Below are 22,389 nucleotides of genomic sequence, written 5' to 3'. Positions count from 1 at the left end.
AAGCAGGAAAGAGGGACACAGAAAGGAAGGGGCTTACTTAAGAGTGAACAGGCTATCAGGACAAACCTAGGAACCAAACTGCACCTCTTCACCCACCTTACAGGTTGGGTTCTGCTAGATCCCGCTTTCTAAGGGGGGAAAGAAGGAGAAAGAGGAGGGCATTGCACTTCCCTTCAGCCAAACACTTTGCATTTTTAACTGGATTTCCGGGAGGTTCCAGGGTCAAGACTCATGAAAGAGGTACTAATCTCTAGAAATAGTAATGCCAACATCTCTGCCTCTTGGAAGTGAGCAGACTCCCCAGGACGTGAGCTCTGGATCTGCCTTCCTCTGTCCATAAAAGCAACCCCAGTGTCTTGATGCCAAAGGTTCAGAGACTCAAGGTGGCAGGGCACCTGCAAGCTCATCCATGGGAAATACTTACAGCTGGCTTGTCGCGGTGAGTGTTCACGGCCTCCACGTTGACCTTGATCGTTTCCACTTTGCACCCTGGGAACACGGAGGAAAGGAAAGAGGCCTTTGGGGGGCAGAGCTCCGAGAGAGATCCCTCTGTTTCCGTATGGGGAAGTGCACCAGAACAGAATGCCTGTGCTCCCCGATACCTACATACATTTACAAACAGAGCTTTCCTGGCACACAGGGGTGATGTGGTTGAACTTCTGCACACACTTCAGAGAAATCCTGACCTTCCTCAATCCCCACCTTCTGCCCAGCTCCTAAATGCATAGTTACCATAGGCCACAGGAGTGAGTCTGAAGATGGTATGGAGAGGGCACCTCAAGTACGGCAGCTCATCTGAAAGCAGAAAGACCAGGCGAGGAAGACTCTCAGTATGGAGTAAGGCCAAGCTAGTGGCAGAAAGAGACTGAGGAGCTCATGAGTTCTCTTTACCTTGACCTGGAGTTAGACAACTCCTCCCTTAACCTGGACCTGGAGTTATACAGCTCCGCCCCTAAACCCCAGATGGTTACCAAGGCAGCCACCAAAGAAGCCACCCAAGCAACTACGTGGCTTAGATCCCTCCATGCAGGCCATACAGGAGTAAGTGCTGCAGACAGGGCCCCGTGGAAGGAAAGAGTGTGCGCCCCCCCCCCCCACCCCCACAAGCTTCTCAGCCGCTCAGGGTCAGGTAGGCCGGAAAGGGAAGTGTCCGAGAAGGCAGCAGCACTTCCTTCTGGCTACACCCAGCAACTGTCCTACATCTAAGGATGAAGATGCTTCTAGGACACCGCCCTCCTAGCAGCCAAAGGAACAAGCTGGCAGTGTTCAGCCGCTCTTCTGGTGCTGCCAGAAGGGTTAGCTCGAGGCTGCCCTCTAGCCAAGCAGGACTGAGCAGCCACAGCAGCAGCCCCTCCACTGGGGGCTTTTGGACCAGCAATCAATTCAGCAAACAGCTGGCTCGGTGGCTGCTGGGTGCCCCACACTGGCGCCTGAAGAATGTACTCCAATTTGAAGGAAAGAGGGGGGAGGTCCAGTTGCCAGGGATCCTGGTGCCACCCCTGAGTCCAGTCCCCTCCCAGCCCTTCCCTCAGTGGCACCTGCGCCCTTATCCAGGAAGTAGGCCAGGAGGCAGCGCATGACAGCCTGGTGGGAGATGACGAGGACGTTGCCCTGGCGCTCCAGCTCCATGATGACAGGCTCCAGCCGCTGCACCAGGTCCTGGTACGACTGCGGGGGGAAGTGGGCAGGCTGCTAGGAGGCCCGGCGCAAGCTGGCAGCCGAGGCAGAGGCTGTGTCCAGAGTAAAGAGGCCATGGCTCCTTCCTCCCCAGCTGGCTTTCCTCCTAGAGCTTCAGCGACTGACTGCATGTCACCTGCTCACTCCCTGGCTTTGGAAGCTCCTAAGAATATTCAGACCTTTCAAGGGCAACACTCAGCCTGAGGAAACTACATATCAAGAGGAGAAAATCTGCATCCCGCATGTGGGGTTTTTCTTCCCCAGATTAACGGGCAGAGCACAAGGCAACAGGGGGCTCCTGGGGGCCTCCTGGGCCTCGGTCATACGTTGATTTACCTTCATCTCACACATCCCTAGACTGAGGAGCCACTTAGACCAGGAAACAGCCCAAAACACTGAAGATGATAGGGATTTCACTCACAGCCCGTCTATCTACTTGGTGCCCATATCTGGGCGTGAGATGTAGTGAGTGGAATGAAAAATAAAGTGAAAAAGATCAAGTTGACTCCACAACCTACTCAACAGTTTGTCTTGCTACTCTTTCCCCTAGAGCAGTGGTCGGCAAACTGTGGCTCGCAAGTCACATGCGGCTCTTTGGGCCCGTGAGCTTTTAGCAAAGGCCAGCTTAGGAGTACCCTAATTAAGTTCATAACAGTGTACCTGCCTCTATAGTTTAAGTTTTAAAAATGTGGCTCTCAAAAGAAATTTCAATCGTCGTGCTGTTGATATTTGGCTCCGTTGACTAATGAGTTTGCCGACCGCTGCCCTAGAGATCTTAACAAATGAATGAGGCATTTGACTGCCTAAGCTGAACTAAAAACAGTAGGACCCAAAGACAGGAGGATAAACTAAGTGCTGCCTTAAGTACCCTTTCTAGGCCCCCCCCCCCCCCCCCCCCCCCGAAATCACATTCCACCCTTCCCCAAAGTTAACACTAAACGCCCAGCACAGGGCGGGGCAGTGGCGCCACAGAAGGGCATCTCACCTCCCCGCTAGGATAGCGGTACAGATATTTCTCTTGATCTCGAAGTGCAAACTCCTCTGGGTACTGCTGCTCAATCTCCGCGTAGGTCATCTCCTCGCACACGCCCTGCAGGGAGCCACGCTGGCTTACAGGTGTAGACGGGGCGATGCAGCCCCACCCGACGAAGGCAGGCGACGCCGAGGAACACTAGTTTCTTACTACGCGCCAGGCACTGTGCCGGGTCCTGGCGTGTCCTGCCACTGCCTGGCCAGGGTGGCTGGGACTGGCAGGGTGAGGGCCACGGCAGAGAGGAGGCGGCTTCTCTAGCGTAAGCTGCCACTTTCTCCTACTACTGGGGGGAATTTAAAAAGTCGAGAAAAGTCAGCGGGATAAAAGGAACAGGGAGCAGGGAAGGAGAGGAAGTGAAAGGAAGTGGAAGAGGAATTCTTGCAGAAGGCTTAAAAGGGTGCAGAGGAAGGAAAGAAAAAGAAATGCCTACTTTTGTGCTCAAGGACAGAGAAAGCCAAGGAAACAAATAGAAAGGACTTTTTTTTTTTTTTTTTTTAGAATAGTTGACCAAAGGAACTAAGTAGAAATTAAAGGCAAGAGCTGTTAGCTATTTCTTTTTCCCAGGAAAAAAACATACCGAGGTACCAAATGGAACTCCCAGGTGCCCCAAGATTGGTTGGCGTGCCATTACTGGCGCAGGTGTTCCAGGAGGCAGAAAGCCCTAATTAGGGACGGAACTGCTCCCACTTCCTCCCCACACCAGCCAGTTTTGGCTTCTTCAATGTCTCTACTTGGTGGTCCTAGATGTTAGGTAAAACTGCCCAAATGGTGACGTCTGAGAGATCCTGCCTGAATAAGAGACCATCCGGGCCACCAGAGCTTCCAACTCACAGCGTCAATCTCATTCAGAATCTTCCACTGCTCGTAGGTCACCCCCAGCGATTCCGCGGTCTGGATGGTCCTCTTCAGCTGGCTGGTCCACACCTTGAGATCCGCTATCTCCTGTTCCTCCAGAAACTTCCTGAGAGCTTGGGCAAACTGGGGTTTGAAATAAAAGTTTCAAGAGAGGAAACACGGACACACACGGACACCTGCTCACTCAGCCTAGGAGGGCACTGTGCATGACCGCAGTGGGCATCTGGAAGCTGCTCCATGCAATAAACCCAAGAGGAAAACAGCTTCAGCTAAAGCTCCCTGTGCTCTGCTAAGCACACAAGTTGTGCCCAATAACCGATGGCTGAATGACCACAGCAGAAATGGTTCCAAGTCATCCACACTCTAATATGGAGCTAGAATTAGTGAACAATAAAGCCTTGCCGAAACTGGTTTGGCTCAGTCTACGGAATGAAAGGCCTCAGGTTCGATTCAGTCAAGGGCATGTACCTTGGTTGCGGGCACATCCCCAGTGAGGATGTGTGCAGGAGGCAGCTGATTAATGTTTCTCTCTCATCGATGTTTCTGACTCTCTGTCCCTCTCCTTTCCTGTCTGTAAAAAAATCAATAAAATATATTTGAAGAAAAAGAAAAGAAAGAAAAGCCTTTAGCCCTTGCTTGACCACCTGAGATCTAAGCCTCAGTGGGGTTTAGGAAGAAGTAAGGGGATAAGAGAGATGACCTCCACCACGCCCGCTAATTCTAAGCCTGGGAAATCCAGCCTTCTGGCCAACTACGCACCTGTTTGCCCCGCGCCGAGAGGCCAGAGTCACCCCCAATCTTCCCCAGGAGATTGAACTCGCTCTCTCCGTGCCGGCAAAGGTAGATGGTGCGGGGATAGACGTGGATGTTCATGAGGTAGTAGACTATCTTGCTCTGGATGTAGTCCTGGACTCTGTTCACTAGAAACCGCTGGCCCACGTTGATCACCTTGATGAAAGAAAGATCCCTGGGACAGAAGGGGGAGGGATCCCCTGAGTATAAAAATCTCAGAATAACATAGCAGGGAAAGGTCACAGCTCTCACAGACTCACAGCAGCTCTCCTCCTCCCCTGTCAGAGTCCCACGCAGCTGAATGGTAAGAGCTGGTACTCCCCAGAACGAGACGAAGTAAAATCTCTGGAACTCCTGGCCAGTCCCTCAGTGCCCAGAGTCCCTCCCTGTGCCATGAAATAAGCGTGACCAACAGAACTCAGGCTCCCGTCAGGGGCTACACTAGATGACCTGAAGGTTTTGCTAACCTTGAGTTTGGGTGAGAAGCACAACCCCCATCTGAGGGGTTGAGACCTGGCCAGGGTACAGCATGTACAGCATCACCAGTGGTGAGGGGGAGGCAGGAGAAGCAGAACCAGAGGAACCTCTGTGCATTCCCGGCATCTACCTACATCAATCCTCTCTCAAAGGCACTTCCGTGGACAGTTTTCTTTGTGGCCATCACGGAGTTGCCTCATTATAAAAATAATAATGCTTATTCCAAAAAAAAATTTTTAAAGGTACATTGACGCAAATAAAAATCACCCATAAGCCTACCACCAGAGATAACATCTATAAACACACACACACACACACACACACACACACACACACTTCCAGAATGTTGTTCTATGTACAGTATAGAACTTTGGGGGTAACTAAAGAATATACTATTAAGCCATATCTAGGGAGGTGGTTTGCAACCTATTATAAAAAACACCTGCAAATAGTAACATTCTGGGCAACCCCTTGAAGCAGGGGTCTTCAAACTTCTCTCATTATGAGAATCACCTGGTGGAGTTGTTAAAACACAGATTCCCGGATCCCAACTACTATAAGAAGTGCTATCAGGAATCTGTGTTTTAACACCTCCACCAGGTGATTCTCATAATGAGAGAAGTTTGAAGACCCCTGCCTTGAAGGAACTGAAAGACTCAAAAGCAGACACTGAAGTAATTCAACAGTGGCTATGCAAACCAGTCTCATTTGCTGGGCTGTAAGGCTGTGCTCTTATTGGGATAGATGGGAACTGTGGACTGCATGCCTTTTTCAAAGGCCACATTCTCACAGGTTTCTTTTTTTTTTTTTTTTTTTTTAATTTGTTGAGGTGACACTGGTTAATAAAATTACATAGATTTCAGGTTTATAATTCTACAATACATTATCTGTATATTCTATGTGTGTTCAGCACTCCAAGTCCTCATGAATTTCTATGTGCACACATCTTTCTTCAACATGAACTTGACCTTTTGCTATGGCTCCTATAACTCACACACATCAAGTTAATATGTATTGTACACCACTTTGCTGATAGATGCTGCCATGGTAGCGACAGCTGGCAGTGATCAGACATTTCATTAAGCCAGTCATGTTCCTGAGAACTTCACTTTGAACTAGATAATTCTGTGTAGTTGAATTATATATATCTTGTTATATATAACAGGTAAGATATTATATATTTATATAACAGGTAACATATTATGTATTTATATGTACATAATATGTTACCTGTTATATATAACAAGATACATGCTACATATACAGTACATACATATAACATACACAATTGTTTTATATTGTGTGTGTTGTTATATATGTAATATATGTATGTATATGTATTAATATATATTACTTAACATATATATGCACACACATACACTATACACTTTAAAAATTGACCAAAAGCTGATGACACATCTCTAAGGGGTACCTTACATTTACCCTAGTTCAAAACTACTGATCTAAAGCAGTGCTTCTCAACCAAGGGTGATTTTATTCCCCAGGCAATGTCAGAAAACATATTAGGTTGTCACAGGTTGGAAGTTATTACTGGCATCGTGTGAGCAGAGGGCAGGGATGCTGCTAAGTATCCTACAATGCACAAGACAATGACACAGAATTATCCAGTTCAAAATGTCAACCATGTAGAGATTGAGAAATCTTGCTCTAGAGTTGGGGTGGGGAATGTCCAGCCCACAGGCTGAACAAGGCCCACAAAATCATTGGGTCTGGCCCTGCCAAGGCATGAGGGGTGAGTTAATTAAATGTTTGACCAAATTTAGTAGATAATTTTTAAGGTGATAATTTTGTATGGCCACGAATTATGTTATAAATACCCAAATGGCCCTTGGCAGGAAAGAGGTTCCCCACCCCTGCTCTAGAGGAGAGACAGGAAGAATTGATGATCATAAAAACAAAACATGTCAGTGTTCAAGGGTAAGCTGCAACCCACATAAAAGCCACAAATCCATACATGGTCTCTCTGAAAGATAAAAGGGTCTGGAATGGCAGAAGGAAGTTTGGGAACAGGGAGAGAAAGGTTCTTTCCTCAAATGAGGTCCATATTTATGTCCTTTAAACCGTGGCCTCAAATCTTACTTGTCATAGTTGTCTGGGTCCAGGGGTTGATAGGTGACTTTGTAGCACTCAATTCTCTTTAGGAAGTCCTCCATCACATTCTCCCTGTTCCTTTCAGGGTAATCAGGGCTTGACACCTTTACTTCCTGGAATCACAGAAGAGCAGGACTAGTCAGAGGTCTGCCAGCACTAGCCCTGCTGCAAACAGCCACAGCTAAATAAAGAAAAGGAAGTCCACAGCAGTGGCCTTTCACTGCAGCTCTGGCAACCCCCATTCATTGAGCACCACCCCCACTCTGTCCTATGATCCTGGCAACCCAGAAGGGCAAGACAACTGGGGAGTCATGTGCTTGCCCTTGGCTGAAGGACAGCCGGCAGTCATGCAGCGGAAGCTGCTCCTGAGCCCTGATCCCTCTATGTACCTCCTTGGGAAAACAGAATGTGTTTCCATCTCTCCCCACGGCAGTTTAGGATAAGATGCGTGAGTTGACGCATGCCTGACTTGGACCAGACGCCTCTCCCTTAGATGATCCCAAGTTCCCACGTTGCTGGGAGAGCACCATCTTGATGGCACAGCACAACCCATCAAATGGGCACTGGTTTAGACTCTGACCATTAGACAAACACTGGGCAGGTGACCTTCCTAGAAAGTGGCCCTGACAGATCATGAGTTTGGTCTATTCTAAGAATACCTCTAGGTCTCCGCATCCAGCTAATTTCCAGAACACGGGGCCAGGAATCCTACAGTCTAAGTCTTGGTCTCCATTCAACAGCTATTGTAATTCTTATTTTATTCCTTAAAGCCTGTTTCCTCTCCCAAGAGTGAGGAAGTACAAAACGGTGCTCTGGCAGATCAAATAGATCAGTGATGTTAAACATGTCTATTTCTTTCTTTCATTACCCAGTTGACTCTCCCCTCCTGGTCCCCTCCCCCCATACACACCAGGCACAAAGGATAAAGAGGTGGTGGTATACGGGGTGTCACCCACCAGGATGTTGGCAGCGATGACATCAGGATCATCACAGACAGATTCCACAAAGAACACCTGGCCAGAAAGAGAGGGCAATTATAAATGAGTCAAAATTGGCCAGGCTGTCCATTAAGAGCATATGCTCATACCTACTTCACCCAGCCACCACATCACCCAGGATTTTCTTTCATGAAAGTGCCTTCAAGGCCTTTTCTTTTAAAAATAACTCTTACCAATCCCCAGGGCCTCAGACATACAGGTTAAGGGTTTGAGAAAGTACCTGCAAGAAAACACTCAAGGCTTGTGGGCCTGCCCCAAGAGGATAGAATCATAAATCCAGTCTTGGCCTCACTCACCAGAGCCAAACAGATCTCCATGTTCCTTTCAATTGCCCACTTCCACTTATCCCCTTTCCTCCGATGTGGAGTCAGATCCTACCTTGAAGGAATTCTCCTTGGCAAAGTTCAAAATCATGTCCCTTCTCTCCCTAGTTGTATTGGTGGCATCAAACACCTGGGAAGAGCGCCCACAAGGTAAATGAGTAGGGAACAAAAATGGGATCCCACCAAGGTGGACCCAGGAGGGGGAGAAGGGAGGGGCTATAGAGCTTTGAAAAGGTAGATACCAAGTCGGGGAAGAGGTAGGCAAGGCTTACCGCAATCTGCCCGCTCTCCTCGGTGAGATACGCCTTAACATCTTCCAGTGCCACCACAGCACACTGTCTGCCATAAGAGCAGAGGAAATCAGCAGGAGGAGTGCAGGCGACTGGCTCAGACATAGCCAGAGACCGGAGCAGTTGGGTTGCTACAGGAGTCACATCCCTTCCTGCTTAGTTTTCTCACTGGTCAAAAACTTCCCTAACTTTCAACTCCCCACTGAGATGTTTATATCATCTTTCCCTTCCCCCCACCTCATGCATCTATCTTATCCCTCTGTAGGCTTAATGTGCAAGAATACATACATCTCCCTAAGCCCTGTTCTTCTACCCACACAAGCCCAAAGGGACCTGTCCAGAAGACAACTCCCACTTGAAATCCCCACAGAATATTTACTGAAAGGAAAACGAAGCCCCATCACACCCTCTCTTACGATGGCCGAGAAAGAGCTGGCCCAGAGGTCAGGCCTCAGGAGACTCACTTGCGAATCTTCATGGCCTCCTCGTTGTCATGCCTGAAGAAGTCATAGGACTTATAGGACTTGACTGCTTCACGCCGGTATACCCCAAGATTAAACACTGCAGGAGACACCAACACCTATAAGCACCGAGACCATACAATGGCCCCACCAAAGGGGACAGCCTGATCTAACGTCACAATGGCCAAGAGGATAAAAACATAAAAATAAAAAAAAAAGGCACCAACGTATGTAGAGAACAATATCAGATTAAGAATCAAATTATGCTGGAGTTCAGACTTATTAGACCTTGGGCAAGCCTTAAGCTGTCTCAGTTTCAATTTCCTCAGGCGCTTCTGCTATTTCACTGGGGCACTGCTAGGACTAAACAAGATGACATATAGAAAGAGCTTTAACAATGTAAAGTGTGTGCCATCAAAGGCACTGAGGATAGAATCATATATATATTCAGGAGGAAATAAGAATGAACAAGAATAAATTCAGCAAATCCAGAAGCAACACCTACTCCTGCCAGAAGCACCCTGTAACCTTGATGCGAGGAAGACCAAATCCTGCAGAGGCCTGTGAAATGCAGGAACAGATTCATTCCCAAAGAATGGACGACCCACGCCTACCTTTGGTGGGCACTCCGATCCAGTTGAGGTAACGTGTGAGCTTCTTGGACACATAGGTCTTGCCCCGGGCTGGCAAGCCAATCATAACGATGAGAGTCGGGGAGTTGGTCATGTAGGATGCCCATGCTAGAGAGAAATGAGACAGAATAGGGTAAGGGGGAGAGATCAACCAAAGGACTTATATGCATGCATATAAGCCTAATCAATGGACACAGACAACAGGGGGGTGGAGGAGAGGTAATGGGGGAATAAGGACAAATATGTAATACCTTAATCAATAAAGAAATAAAATAATTAATTAAAAGTTTTTAAAAAAAGAAATGAGACAGAATACAGCTAAATGATTAGGGGCCAAGTAAGGTTCGTGCACAGGGCTAGTAACTTCATAGCTAGAATCTCATTTAATCTTCAAACACCTCAGTGAGACCAGGGTCCAGGAAGACTGGGAAGGCAAACTGGTGATTTATCAGGCAAACCCTCCTGAAAGAGTTGAAGAGTCATGTCGATTTTCAGAAAGTCCCCAGAACATGAAGACATGTTTTCCCCATAGGTCCAAGGTCTCACAGAGGTACCCAAGGTGGAAAGAAATATAGACAGTAAGGATGGCACCCTGCCTAACACAAGAATGACCTAGCTTTGAAGGAGGGTCTTATGTCTGGAGATCCTACCCATTTAGAACTGAGCAGGCTCCTATAATAGGTCCAACTGAGTGTCTAAGCTGAGTATCTCATCTATCCCTTCAGAGCCATGGGCAAGGACTAGCTTGCCCACCACAAAAAGAGCCTGGCTTCAAGTTGTCTCGGCCTTGCACTTGGGACATGAGCTTAAGCCATTATTTCTAAGAGAGATTAGCTTGTGGAGAAGCCTACTTGACATAAGTTCTGACTAGACCTCAGAAAACTTCAGTAAAGCTTAGCCCACAGGGGCATCATGGCCAGCCTGCCTCAATGGCCCACAAGAAAGCAAGACAGTTTAGAAGCAAGATCAGTCATTGGTCCAGGCTTCCTTAGGAAACTTATTTCAGGAATACTCATTTATAAACTCACTGGACAGGAGTGGGGGGAAGGGGGGGCAAACTAGATATTCAGTCAGCCCAGTGACTTGCCTATGGACATGCAATAAGACAGGGAAGAGCTGGTACTACAGTCCAGATTTCGTGTTTCCTCGGTGGCTTTTCTCCTTAAAAAGAGCCTGTGACTTCTCATTAGCTTGCCCATAGGATCTGGCTCCTCTCTGCCCATCCTGCTGTTGGAGGAGTGATGGGTAAGGGCCCTGCACGGCTGCCAGCCACTTTCTTAGGCCTAGACCCGCAGGAGGTCATCTGGAGGCTCAGGCTCTGTGGGCTCCTCTAAGGGCACAGGGACCAGAGAGGGAAAGCACCTTCACTTCCCAACACTGCTTTCCAGGGGGTGCCCTGCAAGTCACTGCCACTGTTCTAACCCGGGACAAGGGGACCCCATAAAGCTAAGAAACAGTTCTGTAAAATTGGGGTACGTGGGTGGAAAGTCATCTATTTTCTTCTGGGAAAGAAATGTCAAAAGAGCTCAATGGAGAAGTGGGCAAAAGGGCCCGGGTAGAGAACAGCCCTCGGAAGGAAGAGTTTCCTAGGGGTGTTTGGCAAGAACACGGAAGCCAAAGAGCGGCCCAACTGGTGAGGGAGGGGTGGGCTCAGGGTCAGAGGGCCTGGCACATAGACAATTCCTGGCCCTGGGCACTAGAAGTGATTTTCATCTCTCATCACATCTGTAGCACAAAAGCAAGAGAACTCACCCAGCATCCTCAGCTGATGTTTATCCCTGACCTCTGACCCCCCAACAGGCAAATCTATCCACCTGGGATTTCAGTATTTAAATCCTCCTGAGTCTTCACTTTCTCCAACTCAGCGCCTCGCTCTTCTCCATCCCCCGTGGTCTGGCTCATTACCTGCACTTCCAGGCCTGCTTTGTCCACACCTTCCAGCCCATTAGGCACGTCCTGTGACCCTCCTAATGCGGAAAATAAACTGATACTTGGGAGCTGCTCTGAGACCAACGAAGGAACCAGCTGCTCTGTGTAAACCAAACTGGACAAGAGGGCTCGGAACAAAAGAAAATACAGGTCACTAATGTCTCCCCACAGCAGCCCCCACCGCACCACCTGCCTCTGCCCACAATCCACCCACAAACATCTGCCGCAACCCGGGCTTCTCGTTTTCCACACTTCCTGCCTCAAACTGCCACATTAGCAGAACCGGGAACAGACTGTCCTGCCAGTTAAAAAGCACCACCACCACTACTTGAATTTCAGTAGTAGACACTTCATGCTGATTCATTTCAGAGACAATGTAACATGCCCATTGGCCTATCATGGAAGGCCGTTTCAATCTTGACTCTTCTATCTTCTTTACACAAGGTTTAACTCACTTTCTCGATCTTAAACTTATTTTCCTTTCATGAACACACTCATGGGAAAGAGGAAATGAAGGCTTGGTGACTTCCCTCCTATAGACAGAAAAACTCAAGCTCAGCATGACCCACAGTAGAGAGAGAATCAAGGTCAGAGCTCTGACCGGAATCCTGGTTTCATGTCCACCCATTCAGTCCCAGCCTCCAGCTCTGGTCAGCACCTGACCAAGGAGCCATGTGGTCAGCACAACCAAGCTTTCTAATCCAATCCTGCAGGGTGGCCTGGAAGGCCAATGGCTCCCAGCCTTTTCATGATCAAGGTCGTGTTCACTATTTGCCCTAAGGAGATCCAACATTCTTGAAATATGCTGCCCATTAAAGTGGGTTTCGTTAGTAATATCTTCTTTTGCTCATCAGAAGTCATAAAACTGACAATTCTCTCCTTCTACTATTTGACTAAGGGGTATGAAATACTCAAACTGCTAAGAACATTGTTCTATGAATCAATGCAACTATAGTTAATAATGACTAATTATTACATATTAAAACAGTTTACAGAACTTTGTAGGACAGTCATGCTGATCAACAGTTTAAATGTATCTATCTTTTCTTCCATTATTTCTATAGAAAAGTTGCTAGCACAAACATGCAAAAGTGTGTGTGTGTGAGTGTGAGTGTGTGTGTGTGTGTTTGTGAAAGGATGCTCACTGCAGTATTGTTTGTGACAGTGGAAAATTGGAAACGGAAATGTCCATCAGGAGGAGACTGACACATCCATACAATGCAATCCTGTGCAGAATGAGGTAAATCTGGATTGACTGACATGGAAGGAAATGTCCAAGATATAGCAAGCTTAAAAGGGGGTGTGGGGGAGAGGGATAATAGCAGCAGAACCAAAGTGTACAGCTTGAACCTTTTTTTCTTTAATAGGATATTAATAACAAACCAGAATAACTTGTTAGAAAGAAGCAAACTTAAAAGGGACAGAGAAATTGTGGGAGATTTCTTTACTTATCAGTTTCTTTCTGTACAGTTTGAATATTTCATGAACATGTGCTGCTTTGGTCATTAGGGAAAGTATACATGGGAATGTGTCTGTTCCAGACTTACTCACAATAGTAGAGAATAGATGAAACAAAGAAAGAAAAGCATGTAGACCCCCTCACCACACACACACACACACACACACACACACACACACACACACACTACTGCTTTCAGAGCCCTGGCAGCAGTCCTCTGCGCACCTTGAAGGCACTCAGCCATCAGCACTCTCCTTCACCCCACCCTATGGGGCTTACTTCCCTACAGTAATCCTTCAATCCCCAGCTCAGTCACTTCACAGAGCCCAAGTCAGCCAACACAGGTGTAATTAGCACCGAGGGGATAATGGCTGAGCTATTAATAAAGGAACCGCTGGGTATGAACCCTGAGCAGCCAGAGGAGCCTGTTCCAAGATGCAGGCAAATAACAGAGGAAAGGGAAATGAATTAACACATATCCTCATGACCGTATTTCTCCTTTGACCGTAACAGTTTCATAGTCCAACCGGAAGCGAGAAGAGATGGGGCAAATGAAGGACAGTGGCTTTAGGACAACCCAAATGCTTCCAGTGGGGCAGAGGGAGGAGCTGCGAGGATCAGATAGGATCCCAAACCAGGATCAAGAGCCCAGGGGGCTAGAAACCTGGAAGTGCTGTTTCCTGGCTACTCAGAAGCCTTCGGGGCAGAAAACTGCCCAGAGACAGGAAGGCAGGTAGGAGATTCCTTTGGAGAATAAAGCAGACACTGGGCCTGGTGCAGGGTCAGAGGCTCCCACGATCCATCAACTCCTCCCCACACATGGACAGCTCTCTGTTCCCTTGTGAATCAATGCGCCTCTTCTTAAAATGTGCACCCAAACCCCAAAATCTGGGCTACAATACTGTCGAATAAGAGGAGAAAATATTCTTTACTGAAAATATAATTCTTCACCGGCTTCTTTTAAATAGAGAGCTCCCATCGCAGCATTTAGACCACAATTCAATTTATATGTTTCTAGAATAAACACAACATGCAGACAGAGCTGCCGGTGAAAATAATACACCTAGCTCTGTGCCCGACACTCTTCTAAGCGCTTTCCTATATTTACTCATTTAATTCTTGCATCACTCTCGGGGGGACATGCTATTAGTACCCTAATTTTACAAAGGGGATAAGCAACTTGTTCGAGTGCACACAGCCACGAAGTATTAAATCCCAGATTCAAACGTAGAGATTCTTACCCTAGAGGCTGCCCTGAAAAACATCTCACTTATGCTGGTTATCTCCCATGGGGTATTTGCCCGGGGTACCTAAGTTTCTGCCCTGGCAGAGAGAGAGGTGACCCTAATCACAGAGGTATGCCAACCCCAGTATCACATCCAAACCACCTGCCCCCGCTATAACCCCAAATCCCGCAAGCCTCATCGGCGCCGGGTGAAGAGATTATTATCATTCATCATGAGACCGAAAAGGGCATGACATCAAGGTTGAGACTCTGGGGAAAGCTTTGAACACAAGATGATCCCAGGTCTCCTGCTGCTGGGCTGTTTCCACCTGCCAATACATGTAATCACTGAAACGAGAAGACTGACTGATGGGAAAAATGCAATCTGAACACAGAGGGAAAGAAGGATCGACATTCCTTTAGGTTCCCCAAGACATCCAGGGCCCAGAGGCCTAGGACCTTCTGAACCTCCTGACCCTCTGCACTGCTGAGGTCCATAATAATGCTTAGGACCACAACTGCTTCATCTCTCTGCCATCCCACAAGCCACCTCTGTCTAAATAACTAGCATAAAAAAAACTCCTGTGAAACCTGTCCCCCAAAAAATCCCCCAAAAAATGAATCTGTCAGGAACATAATCTGCAAAGTTCAAAGGCTCAACCTGTGAGAAAGTAAGGTGCCCAAGACCCGGGGAGAAGTCTAAGGTCAGGGCTGATTCCACGGAGGGCTGTCGAAATCTGTTCCTACTTGCAATGTCCCCAGTGGGCAGCCCCCTCACAAGAAAAACAAAGGGAAACTGTTAACAATGTCAACCCCAAGTAATTCCTGCACAGGGTCCCTCCGCCTTCCTCCCAGCATGTACGGCTAATGCTTGCCCCAATTTTTAGCATCCAGTGCGCAGATACCCCCAGGAGACAGAGATTGGGGAGAGAAAGCAGTAAGGGAAGGCTGGGCTCCACCCGCTGGCTAGCCCCAAGGACAGTCGTTTGTTTCCCTGAGTCTCCTTTTTTCACACTAGAACTCCCCCTCGCACACTTTGTCTTCCACTCCCATGTCAAAGAGTTACTTCTCACTCCCACCAAGCAGCCAAGGCTAGGTTACAACTATATTCCCGAGATAAAATTCTGGGAGCGCACAGCCCTCCCTTTGGCCAGAACTTACAACATTTCTTCTCGGACATGCGGAGACTTGAGGCTTTGGTTTGACAGCTGCTGTCGCTCTGTTCTGAGGAAGGTGCAGGATCCTCAGACATGGCGGCTCTTCAGGGGTCTGGAAAGGACAACGGGGAATGTAAAGGAGGGAAGGGAGAAGACATCCTTCAAAACACACGGTGAGGAGGATCCGGGTGGTGTAAGTGAAAAGATCCAACCCTCTTCCTCCCAGTTAATAGCTACAGGCCCTTAGGACAAGACGTGAACCCAGAGCCCTAGGTTTCCTCATCTGCATATAAATAGAGAGCACTAGAATCTTGCATTTATAATGTTGATTTAGGAGTAACATGCACATCAATTATCTCCTTCACTCTTTCCAATATTCCTGCAATAAGGCAGATTTTTAGTACCATTATTACTCCTTCCCATTTTACAGATTGAAAAACTGAGGTCAATCAAATGATGTGGCTTATCTGGTCTCAAATTCTAGTTTAAGAATCTGGGAGAGTAGTGGCAGCCGTCGGGGGAAGTGGGGGAGGGAGGTTGAGAACAGATCAAGTTCATTATCACAAACTAATGGCAGTCCAATGGTAGGATTCAGTTCTGGGGGGAAAAATGAGAAAGTGGAAACATATCAAACGTGTTTCGTTAAGAAAACATTGTAACTGGACAAGACTCCCCGTTTTCGCTCGTCACCATGTCTCCTCTGGAACTCTTATCCTCAAGCCCTAACCTCTGCACCGTCTCCCCATCTATCCCCGGGACAAGGTCTACAGAAGGAACCTTGGGGGCACAAAAGAGGTGGTCAATGACTTCCTCAAGGTCACCTACAGAATTAAGGGGATGTAAACACCCTAAGGTGTCATCAGATCAGTTCAAACTGGGGTGGGAGAGCCCCCGAGCGCACACCACCACCCCCTCCCAAACCCTGACAAGAAATTCGTGAGGAAGGAAGGTCCTATGGCTTTAAATACCTGGCACTGGCTGTGCTCCCACTGACCACGCAGATCCTCCCACCCAAACACCTGCTGCGATCCAAGTCCCCGGAGGTCCGCACTCCGGGCTACGTCTCCGGGCCGGCACTTCCCAGAAACAGCCGGGCACCTCCGTCTCGCACCTCCTCCGGGTTGTACGGCAGTCCCCCTCCTCCCGCCCTCCCCGGCTCTGCCTGGCGCAGTGCAGCTGTCGCTCACCCTGTGATCCCCAAGATCCCTCCCGGCAGTGACCCCGGCAGATCCCCGGGGAACGAAGCAGACACCAGCCTACCCTACACACACACACACACACACGGTGGCCTGGGGCCCGGCACTACCAGTCAGTCATTCGCAATTCAAGTGCCCCCGCCTGGCTCCACCCACCCCCACGTTGGTCCTCACCTGGAGAGAATCCTCGACCAATCGGCGCCCGCGGACTCCGGGGGGGCGGGGCTCCGGCCGGACTCGCTGACGCAGGCTCCCCGAGGAGGACGGCGCCGTGAAGGGGAAAAGAGAGCGAGTTCCCAAGTTGCCCCGCACGGGCGGAGGTTGGCTGCGTCGTTGCTAGGCAACTAACAAGGCTGGGGGTGGGGTTTGTTAAAAGCGGTATCTCGGTTTTTGCATACTCTCGCGAGAGTGTGAACAAAGCCGTCGGGAGTGGGTGTGACTTGAAAGACCAAAACTTTGGGGAGGTTAACCCTTTCCTCCTGGAGCCTCCGCTCTCGAGCGGATGACAGCTGAGGGTGTTTGCATATCTTTCTCAGAGGTTGAGACTTTCTAAATGAAGAAAACCAACTAAGTGCTGAACCGCGAACTTCTCTGGATCCATCCACTTATTCCATGGACGTCTGTCTACCACCTTGATTACGCCCCCTCCTGCCTCCCACACTGTACCTGCTGTTATGGTCATCTTGAAGAACCAAAGAGGAAAACGGCTCCAGCAGGAAAATGGGTCATGAGAGGCGTGAAAAGAGTCAAAGGTTACCTATAACTCATTCAGAGGTAGAGGTCTGTGCAGTGGAGGTGAGTTTGCACATCTCAAACTTTTCACGTGCGCTGGATTCTGTGGATAAACCCCATTCCCCCCCCCTACGCAGGTTTGGGCGTACTGCTCTATGGGGATGGAAAAAGGACAACGAGTATGAATTTCTTGCAAGAGAAGTAAAATTCAGAGATGTCTTTATGTCTCCTTCAGCTGGAGGTTAAAAATCTTCCTTCAAACAGCTCTAATGGTATTTCCCTTGGAAGCCCTATTACAATTCCCAGTCTATGATAGTTTGCCCTCTGCGACTATAGATCCATTCGGCAAGTATTGGCCGAGCATCTATTTGCTAGACACAGCCGTTGGTTCTAGGGATGCAGGGTTTGAAAGGGGTCCCATTATCTAGCATTCTCACGCTGCTGTGAAATGCAGTGGCGATGAGTCCCTTACACCCCACCCTCTCTTTCGACAACAGTACTCGTTATCCTCAAAGGCAGGGAGGGAAAAATCATCTTCCTATTTGTATACTCGGGGCCTGAACTGGAATGTGGGTGACACACATGAAGTCCTCCACGCTGCCACCCACCTCCCTGGGTGTAGCAATTGCCCTGGGGGGCCGAGGGCAATAAGCCCAGGATGAGTCTGACCTCATACTGAGCTTTCTGATGTGGCCAATGGACGTTTTCAGGTCACAGCCTCCCGCAGGTGGGAAGGCCAGTCACCCCTTAACCTCGATGAGTCCATGTTTGCTGCAGCCATGAGTCTGTTCCCGAGCATCTGGTTATTTCTGGCAGGCCCTTTGACTCACTGACCACTCTTGGCATTCATTTGCGTCCTGAACCATGACTCTCCCTCTCCCGGTGTAGCGCGGAAGCCCCCATTTAACCATTTCCGACCTCAGCTAAGTGCAAGATCACATTCCAATGTACTGGATTCAGGAGCTCCGTCCCCGCCCTCTCGCCTTGAGCATATATGCGGCCGATTGGGATGGCACCTCACTTGATCTACAGGTAGCAGCGAGGCCTTTTGTTCTTTAGAAATATAGATAAGTCTTCACCCTTCCGGCTGCTGATGGGGGGCAGGGGGTGGGGGAACTCGTTGTCGCTTTAAGAGAACCCGCTCTTCTCTAAGTGTGGAAACGCCGCTGCCCCGAAATAATATCGCGGAAACAGTAGCCCACCAGCGAGTTCTCGCGATGTTTGGCCCGGCGAAGGGTAGCCATTTTGGAGTCCGCCCGGAGGCTGGTTGCCCCGGCGGCGCCTGCCATCCTGCTGCCGGGACCAAGGCTGGTGGCCCCGCGGCTGTCAGGCCCATGGGTGGCCGGACCGACACGATGTGGCGGCTCCGCTGCAAAGCCAAGGACGGCACCTATGTCTTGCAGGAGTTGTCCAGCCGGACCCGGCTGCGGGAGCTCCAGGGCCAAATCGCTGCCATCACGGGGATCGCCCCCGACTGTCAGCGGATCCTCGTGGGATACCCGCCCGAGTGCCTGGACCTCAGCAATGGGGATACCATGCTGGGGGATTTGCCCATCCAGTCAGGTAAGGGGATCGAGGCTGGGGCCAGGGGGTGGTGATGGGGGGGAAACCCTTGAACGAATGCAAGGGGCGAGAGGGAGAGCAGCCCGGAAAGGCGAGGTGGCTGAGGGTCGGCCAGGGGCTTTGAGGACCAGGCGAAGGGGAGATGGAAGCCCGGAGAACTCGGGCGGAAGCCGGGACACGCTGAAAAGAGACAAGGAGGTCCCAGCCCATGCGAGAAGCTCCAAGCCTTTGAGTGTACCCCTTCCCTCCTTCCTCACACTGCTTTCTAGTCTGTCTTGAAAACATCTCATTCATTTTGTTTCCCCTCAGCATCCACAAAAGCATACATTAAGTAGGACCCGTTTTCTCTGTCCTGATGGCTCTTTATCACTGAAAGAAGGTAGCAGGTCTGGAGGATGCAGATGCTTTTCTTGCTTGCTTCCCTGGTTTGTGTTTGCCATCACCTTCACAGATACCGCCTTTGGCAGTGTCCTCACTGTAGGGTTCGCTTTTACACATCCACTAACTAAAGGCCCTGTCAGGTGCTAAACAGCAGCAGCTATTTCTATCCAAGCATTAAGCCTGGAGTAGCAATATTGATCGGGAAAAGCTTTCTGCTGTTTTATCGGGGATCTTGTAAACAGCTAACAGGCTGGATAACTTTCAGAAGGAGAGAGAACCCCCTAGTGGCCTAGATCGTGATAAACAGCTTGTGGAAGATGGGTGATTTTTAAATACCGGGAGCAAGCATAAGGTACATTTTGTTCCTGAAATGTACCTTTTCAAGAAACTGTGAAAGTGCTTCACCCCTTCGCAGAATTGGGTTGCAGCCTAAGATGTTTGGTCTTTGTTTGCCTTGAGCTTTTTAAAAAATATATATATTTTATTGATTTTTTACGGAGAGGAAAGGAGAAGGATAGAGTGTTAGAAACATGAATGAGAGAGAATCATCGATCAGCTGCCTCTTGCACACCTCCTAGTGGGGATGTGCCTGCAACCCAGGTACATGCCCTTGACCGGAATCAAACCCGGGACCTTTCAGTCCGCAGGCTGACACTCTATATCCACTGAGCCAAACCGGTTTCGGCTGTCTTGAGCTTTTATGAAGATCCAGTGAACAAACAGTATTAGCTGGTAGTCACTTGTTTGCCAAGCTGTATGCTCCCTAGTAACCCCGGCTTATATACTTTAGCTCCTTCTGTTTGTAATTAACAGACTTGACTTCATCTGTAATTTCTTGGCAGTTCTGGATGTGTTTTCCTTTTAACAGGCGACATGCTGATCGTTGAAGAAGACCAAGCCAGGCCCCATGCCTCCCCTGCATTTACCAGACACGGTGCTCCTGGTTATGGCAGAGAAGCTGTGCCCGTGCTCACCAGGACCATGGTCCCAGCAGACAACTCTTGCCTCTTTACCAGCGTGTACTATGTGGTGGAAGGAGGGGTCTTGAACCCAGCTTGCGCCCCCGAGATGAGACGCCTCATAGCACGAATCGTAGCAAGTGATCCAGATTTCTACAGCGAAGCCATCCTGGGCAAAACAAATCAAGAGTACTGTGAATGGATCAAAAGGGATGACACTTGGGGAGGAGCTATTGAAATATCCATTCTGTCTAAATTTTACCAATGCGAAATCTGTGTGGTGGATACCCAGACAGTGAGGATTGACCGTTTTGGGGAAGACGCAGGATACTCCAAAAGGGTCCTGCTTATTTATGACGGTGTCCACTATGACCCGCTCCAACGTAACTTCCCTGACCCGGACACCCCTCCTCTGACCATCTTCTCCTCGAATGATGATATTGTCCTGGTACAAGCACTGGAATTAGCAGATGAAGCTAAAAGAAAGAGACAGTTTACCGATGTCAACCGCTTCACCCTGAGATGCATGATATGTCAAAAGGGATTAACTGGACAAGCAGAAGCAAGAGAACATGCCAAGGAGACGGGCCATACCAACTTCGGAGAAGTGTGATCTATGCATGATGAGGACTGAAGCCTACTACCTCACAGATCCAGAAGGTTCTGGGTTTTCCAATAAGCTATTTGTAACCTTAAAAAACCAAGGACACACAATGCTTGAATCATCCTTTTAACTTAAAACCACAAAGGCACTGAAATTCCTTGTTAAGATTAAAATTAGTGTGCAAGTTTACAGATGTGTCTACAGCGGTGATACGTGCCCTCTTCGTGCTGGGGGTAACAGAATAGGTGGTCCTTCCTACCTACTGTCACTAACCTGAAGATTGAGTTTTCATTTTGTACATTAGCACCCAGCAGCGTTAACGTGTAGAAGAAAACAGCTGCCTGTTTGGGGAAAAGCGGAAGGACAGAAACCACAGTGTCTCCAGTAATACGTCCTTTTAAAAACTCTTGAGTTAATAGTGTCTAAATTATGAATTGATTCCCCAAAAGAAGATGCACAGACTTGTCAAAACTGGTTTTATTTATATTGCAATTTGGTAGATTTGATAAATGTGTGCTTAACCAGTTACAAATACAAGCAATTTTTACAGGGATGAGTCTTTCCCTGAGAATGTTACCTAAAAACAGGAACTGCTGGTGCCCAATTTAGGGTTTTTAGTGTGGAGAAATAGAATGTATGAGGGATAAGGTGCCTGAGCAGCTTGCTGAAGCTTTCAAAGACCATTGCCTCGTGTTTTAATGCAACTCCTTTATTAATCTTTGTCCCATTGGATAAATTTTAGTTCAGCAGGATATTTTTTTAACTGAAATTTGAATGCTTGAATTTTGCCTTTTTACACAAAAATTTAAAGGGGTTTAATTTCCTCAGCTTTTTAAGAGCCCTTCCTCCAACTTCTAAAAAAAAATTCTTTAAAGTGCTAATGATTACGCTTTGGTTTGGGTTTTGGTAGATGTTTGATTATCTAAACATGATGTTTTTATCTTAGCCTTATCCTGCCACTAATGCTCTTTTAATAATTTCACCTTTCTGCAGAATATAACTTTGCTTATCGATGATCTTGATCTCTTACTTGGACTTTTGAAGAGTTTTAAAGTAATTGGGATAATAATGTGAATGAGTTAGTTTCATTTCCAAAATATGACAGTTTTAAAACTGTTGCCTTACCTGAATAAGCTTCTTCCTAATTAGATGTATAGCCATTTGCTTGGTGGGCTAATCCTTAAAGCAAACCCTCTAAAACTTAGCTTCACTCTATGAGATCTTCCAGATGAAAAATTTTCTACCTCTTTTCATGAATCTTCTGATGATCAGGGATGCTAAATTTTAATTTGATGTGTATTAGCTCACATAATGTGAAGAGGCTTAATGTTGTGACGTTTTGTTAGTTTGGTCTCATTTTTATTAAGTATCTCACTTAGAAAACTTGCAAACACTAAAATGGTATACTTGCAAGCACTAAAATCTTCTTCACCATATCTTGTTGACAAATGTTACACAACTGAGATTTACTTTTAGCACTTTCCCTTGGTGGAGGTAGCCATATTAAGTTAGGGAACATGTAAGCAATGTAGGG

The 22,389-nt window shown here is 48.0% G+C and overlaps 2 protein-coding genes and 2 long non-coding RNA genes across 8 annotated transcripts in view; 3 read left to right on the top strand and 1 right to left on the bottom strand.

The window, feature by feature from the left end:
* Window positions 1–564, top strand: part of LOC123652540 — a 906-nt gene extending 342 nt beyond the window's left edge. Inside the window, exons 2-3 of the long non-coding RNA XR_006741922.1 lie at window positions 104–108; window positions 427–564. This is a non-coding gene — a long non-coding RNA (uncharacterized LOC123652540). The remainder of the gene's footprint in view (window positions 1–103; window positions 109–426) is intronic.
* The window catches only part of PFKFB2 (6-phosphofructo-2-kinase/fructose-2,6-biphosphatase 2), a 26,437-nt gene extending 8,520 nt beyond the window's left edge, over window positions 1–17,917 (bottom strand). For 2 of the 5 annotated variants that reach the window (XM_036442335.2, XM_036442332.2), the window contains exons 1-14: window positions 16,608–16,777; window positions 15,425–15,532; window positions 9,633–9,758; window positions 9,022–9,118; window positions 8,540–8,606; window positions 8,323–8,397; window positions 7,903–7,959; window positions 6,935–7,059; window positions 4,325–4,532; window positions 3,542–3,688; window positions 2,663–2,767; window positions 1,539–1,668; window positions 733–795; window positions 425–489 (exon numbers count right to left, since the gene is read on the bottom strand). In XM_036442335.2, coding sequence (XP_036298228.1) covers window positions 425–489; window positions 733–795; window positions 1,539–1,668; window positions 2,663–2,767; window positions 3,542–3,688; window positions 4,325–4,532; window positions 6,935–7,059; window positions 7,903–7,959; window positions 8,323–8,397; window positions 8,540–8,606; window positions 9,022–9,118; window positions 9,633–9,758; window positions 15,425–15,515 — 1,356 coding nt within the window. In that variant the 5' untranslated portion in view covers window positions 15,516–15,532; window positions 16,608–16,777. The other 3 variants (XM_036442333.2, XM_036442334.2, XM_045583078.1) reach the window with 3 other exon arrangements.
* The window catches only part of LOC118721402, a 23,143-nt gene extending 754 nt beyond the window's left edge, over window positions 1–22,389 (top strand). Inside the window, exons 2-4 of the long non-coding RNA XR_004988728.2 lie at window positions 3,759–3,767; window positions 8,887–8,892; window positions 21,223–22,389. This is a non-coding gene — a long non-coding RNA (uncharacterized LOC118721402). The remainder of the gene's footprint in view (window positions 1–3,758; window positions 3,768–8,886; window positions 8,893–21,222) is intronic.
* Window positions 18,551–21,044, top strand: YOD1 (YOD1 deubiquitinase). The gene is made up of 2 exons (XM_036442336.1): window positions 18,551–18,911; window positions 20,161–21,044. Exons 1-2 carry the CDS (start codon window positions 18,566–18,568, stop codon window positions 20,862–20,864), a joined length of 1,050 nt encoding a protein of 349 aa, XP_036298229.1. The 5' UTR covers window positions 18,551–18,565; the 3' UTR covers window positions 20,865–21,044.

This window comes from Pipistrellus kuhlii, unplaced genomic scaffold (assembly GCF_014108245.1).
Source record: "Pipistrellus kuhlii isolate mPipKuh1 unplaced genomic scaffold, mPipKuh1.p scaffold_m20_p_18, whole genome shotgun sequence".
NCBI classification, from domain to species: Eukaryota; Metazoa; Chordata; class Mammalia; order Chiroptera; family Vespertilionidae; genus Pipistrellus; species Pipistrellus kuhlii.
The sequence above is the reverse complement of the archived record's forward strand: the minus strand, read 5'-3'. Positions and strand labels throughout refer to the sequence as shown.